This window comes from Solea senegalensis, linkage group LG3, assembly GCF_019176455.1.
Source record: "Solea senegalensis isolate Sse05_10M linkage group LG3, IFAPA_SoseM_1, whole genome shotgun sequence".
In the NCBI taxonomy this organism is placed as follows: domain Eukaryota; kingdom Metazoa; phylum Chordata; class Actinopteri; order Pleuronectiformes; family Soleidae; genus Solea; species Solea senegalensis.
In genome coordinates, this window is record NC_058023.1 from 16,992,554 (window position 1) to 17,009,553 (window position 17,000).

The window sequence follows — 17,000 nt, forward strand, 5'->3', positions numbered from 1 at the left end:
CGCGCAAGCTGAGCCGACTGCCTGAGCGTACATGTTCTAGACTTGTACGAATGAAAGGAGGCTCCTGACTGGCTTAGTTTTAACCCTTGTTTCACAGGCTCCGGTTATCTGGACTGTCTGGCTTGGGTGTTAGTCTTCATTTCAGCGTTTTAGTGTAGAGCTGCTGTTTGTATCTGTGTTCCGTCACTGATGGCTAATGAGCGGCTCAGAGCTCTGGAGGACGTAGAGAAAGAGATAGCGATGATCCTTCAGTGTGCCGGTAGGAACTGTATGGGTGTGTGTGCGCGTGTGTGTGTGTACTAAAGACCACCGTTTCCCTTACTAAGGTATATTTTCAAGTTTCATGTATAGAACTAGTACAACTTCTATATGACTCCTATATGTATGGATCTGGCTCAGTACGGCATTCTACATGATTGGTTATATGCTTATGTATATACCTAATTCAGTACTGTAGACTACTATTTTCTATATGACTGGGGTAGATTTTCTAAATGTACAGATATAGTGCAGTACAGTAAATCTTCTGTAATAATTAGGTATTTTTTCTATATCTATAGAGATAGTATAGAGCTGCAGACCACTGTTCCCTAAATGATTGGGTATATGTTTATGTATAGATGTAGTTCAGTACTGTAGACCAGTGTTTCTCAAACTTTTTTAGACCAAGGACCACCTAACTCAAAATAGCCCCAACACGGTTGGTCAGCGGTGTAGCAAACCGGTACACTGTGTAGCTCAACAAAATAAATATTTCTTGATTTTACATAGGCCACTAGTTGATTTGATATTGAAAACAACACATATATGTTGCAGGCAGTTTGAGAAACACTGAAATTAAAACACTGACATTTTAGATTTTAAAACATGATATGTTACTTGCCTGTCACCTCGCGGACCACTACAGGTCGCTCACAGACCTCCAGTGGTCTGAGGACCACACTTTGAGAAAGGCTGCTGTAGACTATGTAGTGGTGAACCTCAGCTTGATGTAACAGACCAATGCTTTGTCACAACATCAGCTCCAACACTCATGGATTATTGTTTGTTTATCTTCACAGGTAATATAGTTCTGGAGCTCTCCAAAGACAAACATAACGCCAGCCTCTTGGACAGACAGCTGGGCCAGTTCCAAAGCTCTGTCAACCGTGTGGAGAGTGAACTTAGCGCTCAGATCCGCTACCTCACACAGGTCAACAAACACTTACACTTACTTACTTATACTTACAATTTGTCCAATGTATCACTACTGTATCACTACTGATGACTTATACAACTAAAGTGATTTAGTGCCTTATCAAACAAGTACTGTTTTTGTCTAGACATGAAAGCAGTTGTCACTTAGAAATATTGTTTTATTTACCTTTATTTTACGATGTAATCACAGAATTTCTTTGGCAATGTTGTCAGAGATCAGTGTATTTCTGGCTCCAGAATCCATCAAGAGCGATTTAGAAATAACATGCTGATGTGTTGAGCTAAGAGGAGCAGCTTGAAGATGCATTGAAGAATCTTAAAATTTCATCACGTCCGCAAACACACAACGTATACTGACTTCTGCTGCTGCAACCTTGTGGTAATAGATGTACCGCAAATTATCACAAGGTGGCAGCAACAATTCTATAGTTAAATCTATGGTAACTAGCTCTCTGTGACATGAGTCAGTGTCTAGTAATTCTCCTGTTTTCTCTCCAGGTGGCTACTGGCCAACCTCATGAAGGCTCCACGTACTCAGCCAGGAAGGACTGTCAGATGGCACTGAACAGAGCCGAGTATGCCAAGGTCAAACTGGGAGAACTGGGACGCACTTGTGAACTGATGCTGGAGCAGCAGCAGCAGCAGCAGCAGCAGCAGCAGCAGCAGACATGAGAGCAGCAGACTCATTGATGTGACTGTATATATGCCTTTGCCTTTGTTTAGTGAAATTGTTTAATAATCCTTTTATATCTTAAATACTGGAGATTCTCAGTAATGGAAGAGAAAATGTTGTATACAAGCCAGAATCTCTACTTTTGTACACAATGAATGTTGCATTTCTAGATATTTTTTTGTGTCTGTGTTTCAGTTTTCATTTTAATACCACAGAACAGATACAGATTTGATTATATCACATTTTACAAATCTACCCAAAATCTCTATTCTAAACCAGGGGCCTCAAACTCAAATGATCTGGGGGCCAATCTCGTCCAGTCCGGTCAGGAGGAGGCCGGTCAAGTGAAAAAAAGTCCACCATAGGAACACTGCTACTTTTTCTGTTTATTGAATAGGCTCCCAGATTGGCTGCATCTCCCCACGACCCTCATGTGGAAGATAAAGCAGTAGACAATTAATGTATGGGCACAGGAATCTGGGTGTCTAATCTGCATTTCATGTGTTCTTACATTAGATATGTATAAGGTACATGGGTGTGCAACATTACAAAAATTGATACTATTGAAATCCATGTAAGCTTAGTCCAATACCCATATAATTGTCACCAATGTTAGATTACATCACCTCCAATTTCCCTGGTGATTTTTTCTTGTTTAAAAATGTGCGATCTTTATCTGACCATTGTAACAATAAAGACATTTTTAAGTTCAGCTGTTGTTATTTTCCTCCATTTTATTAAGTCAAATTTATTAATTAGCCAACACATTTCTCAGTATCACTGCAATAATGGTCAAAATCACTGGATCTCATATCGGACAGATGAAAATTTAAACTGATACAATCCACCACGGGGCCACACGGCGGTGTAGTGGTTAGCACTCTCGCCTTGCAGCGAGAAGAACCGGGTTCGAACCCCGGTTGGAACAAGGGCCTTTCTGTATGGAGTTTGCATGTTCTCCCCGTGTGTGCGTGGGTTCTCTCCGGGTTCTCCGGCTTCCTCCCACAGTCCAAAAACATGCAATGTGGGGATTAGGTGAATTGGACACTCTAAACTGACTGTAGGAGTGAGTGTGAGAGTGAATGGTTGTTTGACTCTATCTGTGTGTGGCCCTGCGATGGACTGGCGAACTGTCCAAACTGTACCCTGCCTATCGCCCAATGTAGCTGAGATTGGCACAGCACCCCCCGCGACCCTCTGGTGGAGGATGAAGCGGTTAGATGATGACTGACAATCCACCACACGGCTGGCTAACAAAATCCAATATATCACATGCTTCAATATGCACAAAAAATGTCATTAAAAATCAAAATCATGTTTGCTGAGTAATGATGTGGGCTGTTTATTTCTTCTTCATGGGAGAAGAGTATTTGTTCCAAAATATGGCATGAACAGCTTCATGACTGTATCAGATATGGAAAAGTGGTATACCAAGTAAAAATAACAAACAATGGCATCTTTAACTATTGGCACTTCTTACACTGAGGTTTCATTAGCTTATTCAATAAATCTCAGTTTTGATTATAAGGATAATTCAACAGTTAAAAACTAGAAATGACTTTTGTTAAATTTTATTTTGCTTAAAATCTTAAGCAAAAGGCATCAAAAAATTGGTTTTGTGTTCTGTGTCAAGAGGTGCATAGATGATATTTAAAAACCAAAAGCACAATCAGTTGAAACAACTGTTAGAAGAAGTTGATATACTTTACACATTTAATATAAGGAAAGGAAATCTACTATAGAACCTTTTTTTATTTTTATCTTCACTCTCTGCTCGACATATAAAGATACATTAGATAAATGTGCTCAATTCCCTGACTATTGACCATTTCCTCTGTTTTTATTCTAACATACAACCAGTGTCACTCAGAGTATTTGTATAATATGAGGTCCATACAGTGATCAGAATAACTGATATAATACAATCACGAGGGAACATTTATTAAAGTTTGGTCCATATAGTGTGTCTTTTGAATTCCTCTTCTTGGTCTCTGGTTGGCGACCTAGCTGGACGTGCTAACAGAGGGGGTTAAAATCCTCATCGCTGTGGTCCTTCAACCCTCTTAACTGCAGGCGAGCAAAGTCCTCAAAGACAAAGTCATCAAACTGGTGGGAAGAACTACAAAAAAAGAGAAAGAAATTGTTTTTATATTTATATTTTAGTTGTACTTTTCTTTCAGTATTGCTTATTTAATTTCTATGTAATAAAAAAATGACCCTCTTGTTATTATTTATTATTCTCATCATTATTATTATTATTTATCCTTATCTAGTATGTCTTGTATTAATCACTTGCCTATATCTGAACCCTTTGCTGCTGTGAATTTCCCCAGCAGCATCAATGATGCCAATGAATCTAATCTTATCTAATCTGAATGTCTACCTGCAACTCTTAAACCATGTGTATATGTACACACACAGATTGTTGAGACAAAATGTGTTCTTGCAACCACACAAACACACGGATGCACACATACTTACTTTACAGTGAAGTCTATCAGGTTTGTAACTTCAGTAGCATTAGCCGCTGGGGAAACAGGACACATTAAGGAATTTTATTACAAGATGTAAAACTTCTAACTCATTTTATGTACGAGTGGTATGTCCCTGTGCCTGTGTGTGTGCATGTGTGTCCTACCTGTCTGCGGTTCAGAACAGGGCTTGCCCATAGGTTTGTGATGCATCAGGACAAAAGGAAGTTCCACTGCTACATCCCTACATGTAAAATACACACACATACACACATATACCAGTGAGTCACTCTTACATGTTGAAGAGAAGACACAGATAGTGAATTGTTTTTGTACTTTCTTACTGTGATGAATGGGTACAGTCATATGTGAGGAACGGGCACAGCATGTTCAATTGTAATATACTGTACAGTAGATCAGCTCAAGCTGCAGTGGGCAGGATCTGTCTGTCTGTCTGTCTGTCTCTTACTCAACTCAACGAAAGGCACCAGTGTGTGCAGTGCATACTTTTAATGGGGTTTGGTTTACAACCAAATCCTGAATCCAGGCCTGTATCCAGAACAACGTCAAAATCAAATCATCTCTTCCTCTGCCAAAATCTACATCACCAGAAAACTTAATTTCAATCTTCTGTATCCTGTACTTTTTTAAATGTTATTGTTCAAAAACAGACACAGACAAGTTCAGCCAAGAATATAACATCCTTGATGAATGTAATAAACAGACTATATTTTGTTTTTCTTCTTTCAGCTTCTCCCTTTAGGGGTCGCCACAGCAGATCATCTGCCTCAATCTTTTCCTCTCCCTTGTGTCCTCTTCTGGTACACCAACTGTCCTCATGTCCTCCTTCACAACATCTATAAACCTCCTCTATGGTCTTCCTCTTTTCCTCCTGCCTGACAGCTCCATCTGCAACATTCTTTGTCCAATATAATCACTATTGCTCCTCTGCACATGACCAAACCATGTCAACTTTGACGCTCTTACTTCATCTCCTAACTCTTCCACCTGAGTTGTCCCTCTCATATGCTCATTTTTCATCCTGACCATTCTCTTCACTCCCAACAAAAATCTCAGCATTTTCAGCTCTGCCACCTCCAAGTCTGCCTCTTGTCTTTTAGACAGTGCCATTGTCTCCAAGTCATACATCATAGCAGTTCTCACTATCATCTTCACTGATCAGAGATTATATAATGTAAGAAAAATAGGTAGTTGGAGAATTACATAGTACATCAGCATAATGTGTGACTTTGTGCAACTCTTTTAAGTTTTGTTGAGCACCTACCCTCCTCTAGACACCACCAGTTTGACTTTAACTCTGTAAGAAACCACAATCCCCATCATCTCCTTGTTGCTCCCTTCTTTCACTCTGTAACACACACACACAGATAAGACATACACAGCTCAGGCATAAGAGGAACAGGGAATGTACATACACTCAATACATACTTATTCTGTATATGTCATATTGTTTATTGTGTGTCTGCGTACATGGTGCTGGAGGCCAGGTTGGTGTCTTCATGCTTTAGTTTTCCATCCAGAGCCAGACCTCTCTTCTCCCTGTTGCTGCCCAGCATGGGGGTCACAGTGTAGACCTTACAGGAGGTAGAGCTGGGAGACACCTGGTCACTGAAGGTGAGAGTGGGTGTAACCAGTCAGGGAGACAGTGGCATTATGGGAAGACACATTTTGGACTGTTGCTACACCTTTGCTCCTGATGTTTTAATGCTTGTATATATTAGTTATCATCTAAAAATAAACGCAGATAAGCGCTGTAAAAATAGAGGAGAATTCTAATCATGTGACCTGACCCAAAATGAGGAACCAGGTTCTGTGATGAAAATGTGCTGCATCCAGTGTGGCTCCAGTTCTAGTGATATGATTGGCTGATCTGAGTGTGGTCACATGGTTATTTACAGCGTCTGTAATTGGTCTGCATTTCCCAGACCTCTAGTGCCGCAAAGGTTGGAAAAGTCACTTTAAAATGCTCTGTCACACTTTGTGGATATTATGCTGCATTTCTTTTAAATCGGAACTGGTTGCAGTGGAGAAGTCTGAAAAAAAGTGTGATGCAATGCAAATGTAACTCTGGCTAGCCATTGTTAGCAATATCAGTTGATAACAACGCTGTACATGGTATTTTGTACGCACAAACTGCATAGCAACATGTCTACAGTTAAAACTTAAACAGTACTATGTTTACAACTGATTTACTATGGACAGAAGTGCTAGTAACAGTAAAAGTAGCAGTGTTTGTATAGTGGCAGCCATCAAGTAATCTCATGTCAGGGTTGGTAAGGATCCTCCGACTTAGAAATCCTACTACAAATGGAACGTACCATTATCAAACCTTTATGGAAATTCATTGGGGTCCAGATAGGATGTAATCTGGGTCCAGATCTGGATCACGGTCCACCATTTTGTGACCCTACATTAGAACTTTAATGCTGTCCATTAGGGTTACCAACCGTTCCGAAAAATATGCATTTGTTCCATATTTGAAAGATATGGAATGCACTTTGTTCCTTATTTTTGATAATCAAGTCAGTGCAAAGTAATTACAGATTAGACTAATGAAGATTTTGTGATTTGTATGAGGGAAAATAAAATCAGGCCCTCTCGATCTGGTCATTCATTACTAACCAACAGAAACTGACTTCTTAATTGGTCATCCAATGCACCATGAGTCTTGTGTATCGTAGCAATGGAGACGCAGTAAGATGGCAACAGGAGGGTAATGCTCAGGTGAAAAAAAGAAGATTGCAAAAATATAATCAAATTTCACTCGTATTTGATTGATTGGGATTGTATTTATGCATTGTAGCCTCCCCACCTCAAACACACACACACACCCCTCCCCCACTTGTCATCAAATCTCGCCATACAGCTGTCAATAACATATCTGAACAGGGCCTATGTTTTACATAAATAAAGAGCAACAAGAGCTAACATTGAATTTTAAGGAAAACTTTGGTTAAAGTGACAAGTACAACTTGTCATTATCACCTTAGTAAAGAAGCATAATGAAGAAAGCAATAAATACTCACTCTGCTTCAAGCAGGGCTACTGGACACTTGTACTGAGCCGTGGAGAATAAACAGATGTCAGCAAACTGACAAACTGACAAGAGGAGAAGAGAATGAGATCATCATCATCAAACGTTATTATTCCACGAGGAAGAAATGTGATTACCACCAGGCAAAAGACATGATAACATTTGACAGTGCATGCAACGCACAATGTTTGATGAAGTCACAGGAAAAAATGAAAACAGTCCAGTTCCAGACCAACACTGTTTTTATGTGCACTTGACTCTAACTTTGACTGATATGGACAAAACAGCCATGATGATAAAATCCATTTAGATTTTCCTCCTGACCTAAAGTTGAAGGAACCAGAAGAATAATAAAAAAGAAAGCTCCAGTGTGTAAGTTTTGTTGCCAAAACAATCAGACTTAAGCCACACCTCAGGTGAGTCTACAGAGCTTTCTGAAAGGATTACTCTAGAGTCCATGTAGCGACTTCAAAGAGCAAAAATAAAAGTTTAACCTTTCTTCCCAACATTGATTTGTATCAGAATGACTGAGAGAGATTGAGTTACCTGAAATCTTCACTCTCTTCACAGTCTTGGTGGAGTTGTTGGTAACATGGACATTGACACTGATGGGCTCACCATGGTAGTACAGCTGCAGAGAAAGAGAGACTTGGCGTGAGTTTATTCCACTAATCACGTGACACATCAAAGTATGGGAGTGTTTTACCTCCTTATCCAGTGAGGCCTCTAAATGTAGAGACCTGTCAGACATGAGGAAGCTGCGATAGGTCTCCACCATGGGCTGAGGACCGGGCTTCTCTGGTGCATACTGAACCTTCCGGATCACTAGATGCACAGAGTTCCTGCACACATGTACATTTATGGAGGACACATGTCATTCACAGAAAATGTGTCTAAGTTAATGAGCTTGGTCTCAAATTTGTGGAAGACCTTTGGTGGATCTTTTCCTCCACACTCTTTGCACAGAAGACTCGAAGCTCGTAGTCCACACCACACGCCTTCCCGGTGTCCTCTGGGCTCGGCTGCAGAGTCACAGAGCACGGCAGGTTCTGGGGGATCTGACAGAAATCAAAATCTCAATGTCAGCTGTTAGTGCACCATCATATAAAACAACAAAACACATCAAAGTGTATGTGGAATGAAACCTAATGTTATATAAGAGTATTCATAAGCCACAGACAGGGGCACTGCTGTGTAAATGTAAGTTCAAAAGTATTTATTTTGTATGTGGATTCCTTCCTTCTGGTTTTTTTTAGCGTGGCTGAGATCAGGTTCCTCGGAGCAGGGCGCCCAACCCCTATTGCTCATTGTTATTTGGACAGTCTAAATGAACACCAGCCACAGGTGGCCATGTCCAGTGTAGTCCTAGTGCCGGCCCCAAGCTCGGATAAATGGGTAAAAATCTCTGCCAAATCAAATACGCAGATCAGCTGCTGTGGTAACCCCTAGAGAGAGAGGGGAGATATGAGCTATACACAGTCGGTGCCGGCTGCAGTGTGTGGGCCCTCCTCACCAAGAACCATGCCTTCAGTGCATTCGATATTTCCAAGGTCATGGGGCTTTCCTGCACAGAAACGCCTTCTGAATTCAGATTTCAAATTTGGAAACTGGGAGAAACCTTGTGTAGATACGCTGCTACACTGCGCTGAATATGTAGAGTGTTGTTATCGACTGTTTTTTACCGACTTTTCAACTGGAACATGGCAAATTCGGAAGTGACATCACTCCAACAAATTTGTTTATACAGTATAGAAATAGTAATCTTTTCTATTTGACTGGGGATTTTGTATTAATGACACTTTTGTTTGAAACTCTATAAAATAACCTGGAGCACACTGGGGAAATTTTCCTTTTTTGTGATTTTTTGTAAAATCCTGGGTAGAACTTGAGGTTAATCATTTCATTTGTTTAATAATAATAAGATAGATTAAGACTCTGTGCAGTGTTATGCAGGACATGCATAGGGTACTTTTTGTGTTTGAATATTCACTTGAATCCTTTTCATTTAAAGACAATAAAAATAGTTGTTTCCTTTAGTCTTGTGTCAATCTGTAAGCAACAATCAATGAGTTACAACTCAGACAATTAAAATGACATTTTTAAAGCCTTTTTGGCTAAATATCGATATTGCAAAATAAAAAAAATAAAAAAAGATATAATTTTTTGCCAATAAAGGCAAAATCCCTGTCTACAATACACTAAGAATATGTTCACAGACTTTTCCGACACACATCAAAGTCCATCGAGAAGATCAGTTATTTCATATCAGGGCACACAGGAGATTTGGATCAATTACTGCCTCAGTTTTGTGACTTTGGTGTTTGAAATAATTTATTCAGATTAATCTCAGTGACACAAACGTACTAAATATGGCAGCAGTAGACCAGCAGCTCATGTGTGATTCTCTCTATGGACTTCAGTGCAAGAGAATAAGTGGTTTACAAACTTGAGTTGAGTTAAATTGGCAAACATTCGACTTGGTAAATCAAAGGTTTTAAACTTAAAACAAATGTAACTTTTTTTTAATTGTTGATGTTATTATTGTGCCTCTGTTTGGTCTTTGTGAACACAAACAATGTTACATTATTTGTTTGCAGAGTCTGAAAACAGGTTCTGTGAAACTACACTAGCGATACGTTGTGTGCATACAGCAGCAGAGCAGGGGTGGGTGTGGTCAAGAATCATGCAACCTGAAGAATGTAAAGCAACTCTTACCAGTGTGTCTTGATTGGAAATCACATGGACGCAAATTAAGTCATTTTACGTTACTTTTTACAGTTAATTAGATTATTTATAATCTAAAAAAAAGCACAATAAACCTGAGGTGACAAAATGTTTTTTCTATGTCACAATATTTGCACTTGTGTTGATGTTTAGTGGTCTTACAGTGAAGCTGAAGCCACAGGCGTGTTGACCCAGCTTCTTCACCAGTCTCTCCTGCAGCAGGCTCAGAGGTTTCTTCTCCTCCTGTAGAGGAGGAAACACCTGTACGGTACTGACATACAGATCCTTCCTGAACGAAAGGCCCAAGACGTCCAGGTCTTCCCGACCGTAGCAGAATGCACAGGTGAGCCTCACAAACACTGAGGATAGACAGACGCATTCAGTTCAGTGTGGACAGAGAGCAAGAGTTTTACTGTGCCTATATGTTCTCTCACCTTTTCTGTTTTTCAGATACTCTGGATCAACAAGGATCACTCCATCTACAGAGAACACACACACACACACATAGTGTGTCAGGGTGGCAATAAATCAGGGGTCTCAAAAGAGGAAAACAAACAAAAAAGGTGAGGTGTCCTCACTAAGAATACAAACTAGTTTGTGTGCGTTCAAAGCTCACCTACAGGGTCCACATGGTCTAAGTGATCAACAAAATCTCGCTTCCCCAGATAAACTGTCAGCTGTGGAAACAAATGGGGAAAAAAGTCGCAATTAACAAAGATCTACAAAAGCAAGTGAAGGTGAAGAGAAATAAAAGTCGTACTTTGCAGTTGGGGCTGGACTTCTTGAAGACTCTGGGGAGAGACGACAGTGCAGATAATGACACTGAATATGTTCTTTGTTTACCTTTTATGTCAGAGCTGAACACTGCATGTATGTGACTTAAGACAAAAGTTTGCCTAACGAATATACACAGAATAAAATAGAGGCAGATGATTTTTAAACTTGATATAATATTACTTTATTTTGGTTTTAGGGTTATGCTTATTAACCAAACATGCATAGCAGTATGCAACAGACAGAAAATATCATACATATTTACACAGACAGGCTGCTCTGCTATTTATAAACTTTGTTTTCAAACATTTTTCATATTGTATAACAGTTTGAGAGCAAACGTCCCAATCCCAAATCAGACATCTAGCACCCTAATAATCCAAGAAGCCAGTCCACTAGCATCATTGTCATATTAGAACGATATAATATAAAGAGGCTATTTATATGAAACTTTTGAATGTTTTGTTCCGGGTAAATAAATATTTTATTAACGATAAGATCTTTGCATTTATTTGAGTGCACTAAATGATTGCATATTGTAATAAGAACGAATCAGCAATGCAGCAGTTAGCAGCAGTTGCATTTATGTTTTCTGTTATCTTTTCATAGTGACTTCCAGTGATATACAGATATACACAACGGTTTACGCTGAACAAAAAAAAGCAGAATCACAAAATCCCAGGAGTGGAATAAAATTACAGCACCTTTAAATAAAAGTACCAACATACTTCTCCAGGGACTATGGCATTACAACTTGCATATGTTTATTGTAAAATGTAAAAAATACTCCTACTGTATTAAGACACAAGCCACCCAGAACATATTTCTTCTCTTATCTCCCTAGAGAGAAGCACTTCCTGTCCATCAGAGCATGGACGTCCCACTTCACTTTTTACACACCAGTGGTCAGATTAGTGGCATGTAGAAGAATGTAGTTGTTGTGGACTGTTTCATGGATTTCTTTCATGAATTGTGGGTATTTGTGGCTACATTGTTTCATTCACTGTAATATTTATTTATAGATTTTTAGGGTTGAAAGAGCACAATGTATTTTACAGTATGACGTGTGTGTGTGTGTGGGTGTGTGTGTGCCATGTCCATCAACACCACTGTTTCCTTTATTTCACACTGTTCCTGACTTTACTTTATCCTCTTACACGTGTCGACAGTGTTGAGTGAAAGTCTCATCCATGATCAATTTCTGTGAAACACATTTAGCTGCACTTTACAATGAACTTCTGAGCTACAATGTGCTGCTGTCAGCCATCACCGCTGCTTTCCAACAGCTCCCTTTGTGCCACTGCTCCCAGTGTGTGTGTGTGTGTGTGTGTGCTTCCACAGGAAGTGGGACATTTTGTGAAAGTGAGGATCTCAGTTTTGGCTGGTCCTCACGCTCTGTCACGCATTAGATTTAGAGTTAGGGTTAGAATTAGGTTAAGGTCAAGGTCAAGGTCATAGTTAAGGTGGGCATGGACACAAAGGGACTTATAGATGGTTTGATTTAAAAAAAGTTTTTTGAAAGACAATGACGGACATAACGTCTTATATCATTGAGTTATCAAAACCAATTTGGTTAAATAACTACATTAGATAATGAATAGAATGCAGGAGAGAAAGCTGTGGAGCAGGGAGATGAACGAAAGGAACGATATGATATGTCAGTGTTGATGTCGCCATGCATTGACCAATGTGGGAAAATCTGGAAATGTTAGGAGCATGTCATACTCAGTTATTAACGTTTATTTTCTAATTCCTAATTAACCTCACATGGGCCAGTCAGGGAGGGCGAAGGACGCATGCATCCTGCGGCCTGTATCCTGCCCAGGTCTGGACTACAACCTCAGTTTGATTAACACTGTGTATGTAAACCTACTGACCGTTATTCTGGTTCTATGTAAAGGGAGTACCCACAGCTCAGTAAGCTGTATGTACCTCATACCTGTCACACCTGTGTCCCTTCAATTTCACATGCAGTACAATAAACAGCAAAGAGTGTGCATTCCATCATAGAGAAAAGCTAAACAGGAAGTGAATTAAATGGATCCCAGGGAATGAGGTCAGTGTATCTCTAATGTGGATGCCAGGAATCGTTATGCAACAACAGAGTGTTGTTATTAATCAGATGGCTTAATCCAGGGTGTTCATAAATGTAGCTGCTTAACTGTAGTAGAGCATTATGACTGTGAATGTGTTGAAGAGCTGATGTGAACAGTGTTCAGGCCAACTCAGCTTCATGGTGACTTTCTGCTCACTGCTGCAGTTTTTAACAGCGTTAGAATGAGTTTGTGCAGGAATGTGCTGCCTTTTACATCCTGAGGAAAGAAACAGGCTCAGAGAGCAAACTGCACATCCTGGTTATCTTCAGAACTGTCCTTTACACGTGAAAGCCTTTCCTGTCAACCCCTTGTTTTTTTTGTTTTTTTTAAAGACTTATCATGATAACAACCCTCAGCAGTGAAAGTCCTTCCATGAGCTCAGCACTGAGGACAGGACACAGTGTCTTCCTGCTCAAATGTTGCCGCTCAATCCCAGGCTTTTTTTGGTTGCAAGACTGTGATAATGGCCCCCTTTACATCTTACTTACAGTACGACGTAAGACCACTGCTTTTAGTCATCCTTGGTCTGAAGTCGCATAGACAGTAAGAATGAGAATTGGCCCATGACCTCCTCTACCTTTTAAACACAACACAAGTTACTACAAGTAGCAAAGAGCTGTAATATAGACAGAATACAATACCACGTATGTTCGTTAGCTATTGTCATAAATAGTGAGTAATATTTCTTGATGATAATAATAAAACATTTGATTTATATGTATCACAATACTTTTATTTATTATTTATTTATTAAGATTACATAGCTTGTTAGGTGTTTTATTTATAATTGTCCACTACCCTAACCCAGTTGTCCATATGTTATTATTTACAGACTTTTTGATTCCATTTCATTTTGCAACATAAATATCTTTTTTATTTTCAACTATGTATGATTCTGTATCACAGCAAATACATTTACTTTGAAATCCTGCGAAATATCGTGAATATTGCAATTGCATTATCATGATGGTGTAATGCAACATTATTACAGTTAAAAATGCTCCTTTAAAGATAACATGCAAGAATGTGCTCTGACTTTAGGGCAGAAGTTATAGCCAAATTAGATCAAGACGGATTTTCCTTTTTTTCGTTTGTTTTGTTATTTCTTTCATTTTCAACGCACTCTGGTCAAAATTCCCAGCTCCACTCCGATCACATGCCTTGTTATACAGTATAACAGTATTTCTGATTTTCCTCCAAGTACATGTACCACAGTTTGAGGATAATTGGCCTTTAAATTAAATTGTTACAGGAATTGTCTTGTTGTGGCCTGACTGCCGTGATCACAGTGTTAACAATTGTAGTCATTAACATATTATCATGTTTAAGTCCTACTTCCCTCACTACACAAGAAATAACATTCAGCTAACTGAATATTTCAGATAAAATGAATAATTCTGTGGCACAAGCCTCAAATCACATTTGTGCTTGTAAAAGATATCAAACACCACCGCTTGTTTCCCATGTTAAACATATTCATAGATATGTTTACTGTCCTAAAACAAATGTCCCACTCTTCACTACCTTGTTTCAAAGAAGATGCAGCAGTCCAACCACTCGTTTTAATTAAACACAGAACAAGTTAATTAATCATGTATATATTTATCTCTTTCTAACATTTGATTTTTGGAACAACATGTTTCTTTGACTCCAGATGGCTGGGTGGTGCAGTGAGTAGTGTGGTCTACCCAGGCCCATTACTGGCTACACTGCTGCCATAGACTCTGCACTTTTTTATCACCAGCTGCCACTGCTTTACAAACAACAGTCCGCAGTAAAAACTCATCTACTGTACAAACAGTGGGAAATGACGTGACTAACAACTGCAACTGTGGGAGATAAGACAGAGGAGGAGTGTGTGTCCAACCACTCTTACTTATATAGCGTCTAATGTATAGTACATCATGTGAGTGAATGCATCTCTCTTGTCATGTTCCACTGTGACTCCTCTGGACGTGTAAAAAGTAACTTCTGTGTTGTCCTCCTCTCTTTCCACGCTCTGACAGAAAGACCATAAAACCTCCTCTTACCTCGTCCCCGCTCCTTTGTCTCCCATGTCTCCCGTGTCTGTATGCTTGTCTCAGGGTCTTTCTCTCTCTGTGTCCTGTGTGGACACTCGCTGACATGCTCGACACCATCGGCTCGTTGCGCCCCTTTCCTCTAACCACGCCCATATGTTATGATGGACAGCACAGCGGCCCAATCACGTCACACTGATATACGTCACACTAATGTGGGAGTGAGTGGGGCAGACCGCAGCTTGTTCACCACTATATTTTAAAACACACTGATGAGTGAAGTTTACCATACACCGTAAAAAATGCCCCACGTTAAATTAAGATAAGATAAGCTAGTACAATATAGAACGATATTAACAATATGACTATTAAAAGTTAATATAGAATGTACATTATAGACAGTTTCCAGAATAAATACAGAATGTGCTTGATATCTACTCTACAAACAAAGATTGAACATGGGATATTATATATGTATATTGCACTTATGTAAAACTACAGTATATTGCACGTGGGATGAATGTAGCCTGATTATGTGTGGTCTACTGAGAGCAGCGCTTGTACAGTTTCATACACAGAGGTGTCAAACCACAATCGATTACATGCGGCCCACCACTTAATATCATGTTATAATGAAAACATGGCCCACAACCTCACCTTCTTTTACACACAGTGTGTAGCCGAGGTGATAGAATATGGACAAAATATAATATAATATACTGTATGTTTGCTAACAGTAATAATAAGACCTTCACTCATAATTATAACAGAATTGAATGTATTACATACAACATATATATAAATAAGCTTGTTTAAATTACAGTTGTGCATTATTATTTACGTTATTTTGAATAAATGTCTCTGTTTTTGATATTAATAGATTCATTTTGCATCATAAATATGTTTTTATTGTGAAGTATATGTCAAAACATATCAAAACATATACCTTTACTTAAATTCTGGGAATAGCTTAATTGTGATATCATGTTGCAATATTGTGTTTTTACTTTAAGCTTGTGCCACTGAACAGTTGTTGTTTTTTTCCCCATGTTTTGTTCTCTAGACTGGGCCCCTCCAGATTAGACGCTCATTGGCCCCCAGGTCATTTGAGTTTGACACCCCTGGTCTAACAGCTGCAAGGAGGAACGACCTGCGATAACGCTCCTTTAGACTTTTAGGATGTTTCAGTCTGTTACTGAAGGAGCTGCTCAGTGCCCATCAGAGATGATAGCTTAGCAGTCATTTTCTCTTGCACCACCTTGTGTCAAGGGGACATCCAAGGACAGAGTTGGCTTTTTTAATCAGTCTGTCCAGCCTCTTCCTGTCCACAGCTGAGATGCTACTGCCCCAGCAGACCACTCAAAAAATGATATCTGATACTACTACTGAGTCATAGAAGTTAAATTATAGTAAAATATTGCAGCTACAGTTAGCATTTTACTCCACAGTGTCACTACTGTAATCACAAACAATATTTTATTACTGTAAAAAATATTACTGTTGCTACTGTGCTGTGCTGTACAGAATAATAATAAACTTTACAGTATAATACTGTGAGCAATTTAGCAGCCAGTCAGTCAGTCAGTCATCATCTAACCGCTTTATCCTCCACCAGAGGGTCGCGGGGGGTGTTGTGCCAATCTCAGCTACATCGGGCGATAGGCGGGGTACACCCTGGACAGTTCGCCAGTCCATCGCAGGGCCACACACAACTAGAGACAAACAACCATTCACTCTCACACTCACTCCTATGGTCAATTTAGAGTGTCCAATTTACCTATTCCCCACATTGCATGTTTTTGGACTGTGGGAGGAAGCCGGAGTACCCGGAGAGAACCCACGCACACACGGGGAGAACATGCAAACTCCATGCAGAAAGGCCCTTGTTCCAACCGGGGCTCGAACCCGGGTCTTCTCGCTGCAAATGTGCTAACCACTACACTGCCGTGTGGCCCAATTTAGCAGCCATTATATTGCTATTTAAATGTTCCT

The 17,000-nt window shown here is 39.6% G+C and overlaps 2 protein-coding genes across 3 annotated transcripts; one reads left to right on the forward strand and one right to left on the reverse strand.

The window, feature by feature from the left end:
* The first annotated feature begins 177 nt into the window (after window positions 1-177).
* Window positions 178-2,582, forward strand: med11 (mediator complex subunit 11). Its single transcript, XM_044021698.1, has 3 exons — window positions 178-259; window positions 1,062-1,192; window positions 1,696-2,582. Exons 1-3 carry the CDS (start codon window positions 190-192, stop codon window positions 1,867-1,869), a joined length of 375 nt encoding a protein of 124 aa, XP_043877633.1. The 5' UTR covers window positions 178-189; the 3' UTR covers window positions 1,870-2,582.
* A 605-nt stretch (window positions 2,583-3,187) lies between these two features.
* On the reverse strand, window positions 3,188-15,132 carry arrb2b (arrestin, beta 2b). 2 transcript variants are annotated; one of them, XM_044022538.1, is made up of 14 exons: window positions 15,021-15,119; window positions 10,881-10,911; window positions 10,737-10,797; window positions 10,555-10,599; window positions 10,283-10,479; window positions 8,327-8,454; window positions 8,103-8,238; window positions 7,943-8,027; window positions 7,389-7,461; window positions 5,833-5,970; window positions 5,627-5,710; window positions 4,509-4,585; window positions 4,352-4,397; window positions 3,188-3,989 (listed from the first exon to the last, which is right to left on the reverse strand). In XM_044022538.1, exons 1-14 carry the CDS (start codon window positions 15,044-15,046, stop codon window positions 3,887-3,889), a joined length of 1,230 nt encoding a protein of 409 aa, XP_043878473.1. In that variant the 5' UTR covers window positions 15,047-15,119; the 3' UTR covers window positions 3,188-3,886. The 2 variants fall into 2 exon arrangements, with proteins under 2 accessions (XP_043878473.1, XP_043878472.1); XM_044022537.1 differs by lacking the exon at window positions 10,881-10,911 and having other exon boundaries at window positions 15,021-15,132.
* Window positions 15,133-17,000: the final 1,868 nt, after the last annotated feature.

Coding starts and splice junctions, on each gene's coding strand:
- med11 (XM_044021698.1), top strand. CDS start 190: ATGGCTAATGAGCGGCTCAGAGCTCTGGAGGACGTAGAGAAAGAGATA. Junction 260..1,061: donor GATGATCCTTCAGTGTGCCG/GTAGGAACTGTA, acceptor TTATCTTCACAG/GTAATATAGTTCTGGAGCTC. Junction 1,193..1,695: donor AGATCCGCTACCTCACACAG/GTCAACAAACAC, acceptor TTTTCTCTCCAG/GTGGCTACTGGCCAACCTCA.
- arrb2b (XM_044022537.1), bottom strand. CDS start 15,128: ATGGTGTCGAGCATGTCAGCGAGTGTCCACACAGGACACAGAGAGAGA. Junction 10,480..10,554: donor GTATCTGAAAAACAGAAAAG/GTGAGAGAACAT, acceptor GTCTATCCTCAG/TGTTTGTGAGGCTCACCTGT. Junction 5,971..7,388: donor GTAGCCCTGCTTGAAGCAGA/GTGAGTATTTAT, acceptor TCTCACCTTCAG/TGACCAGGTGTCTCCCAGCT.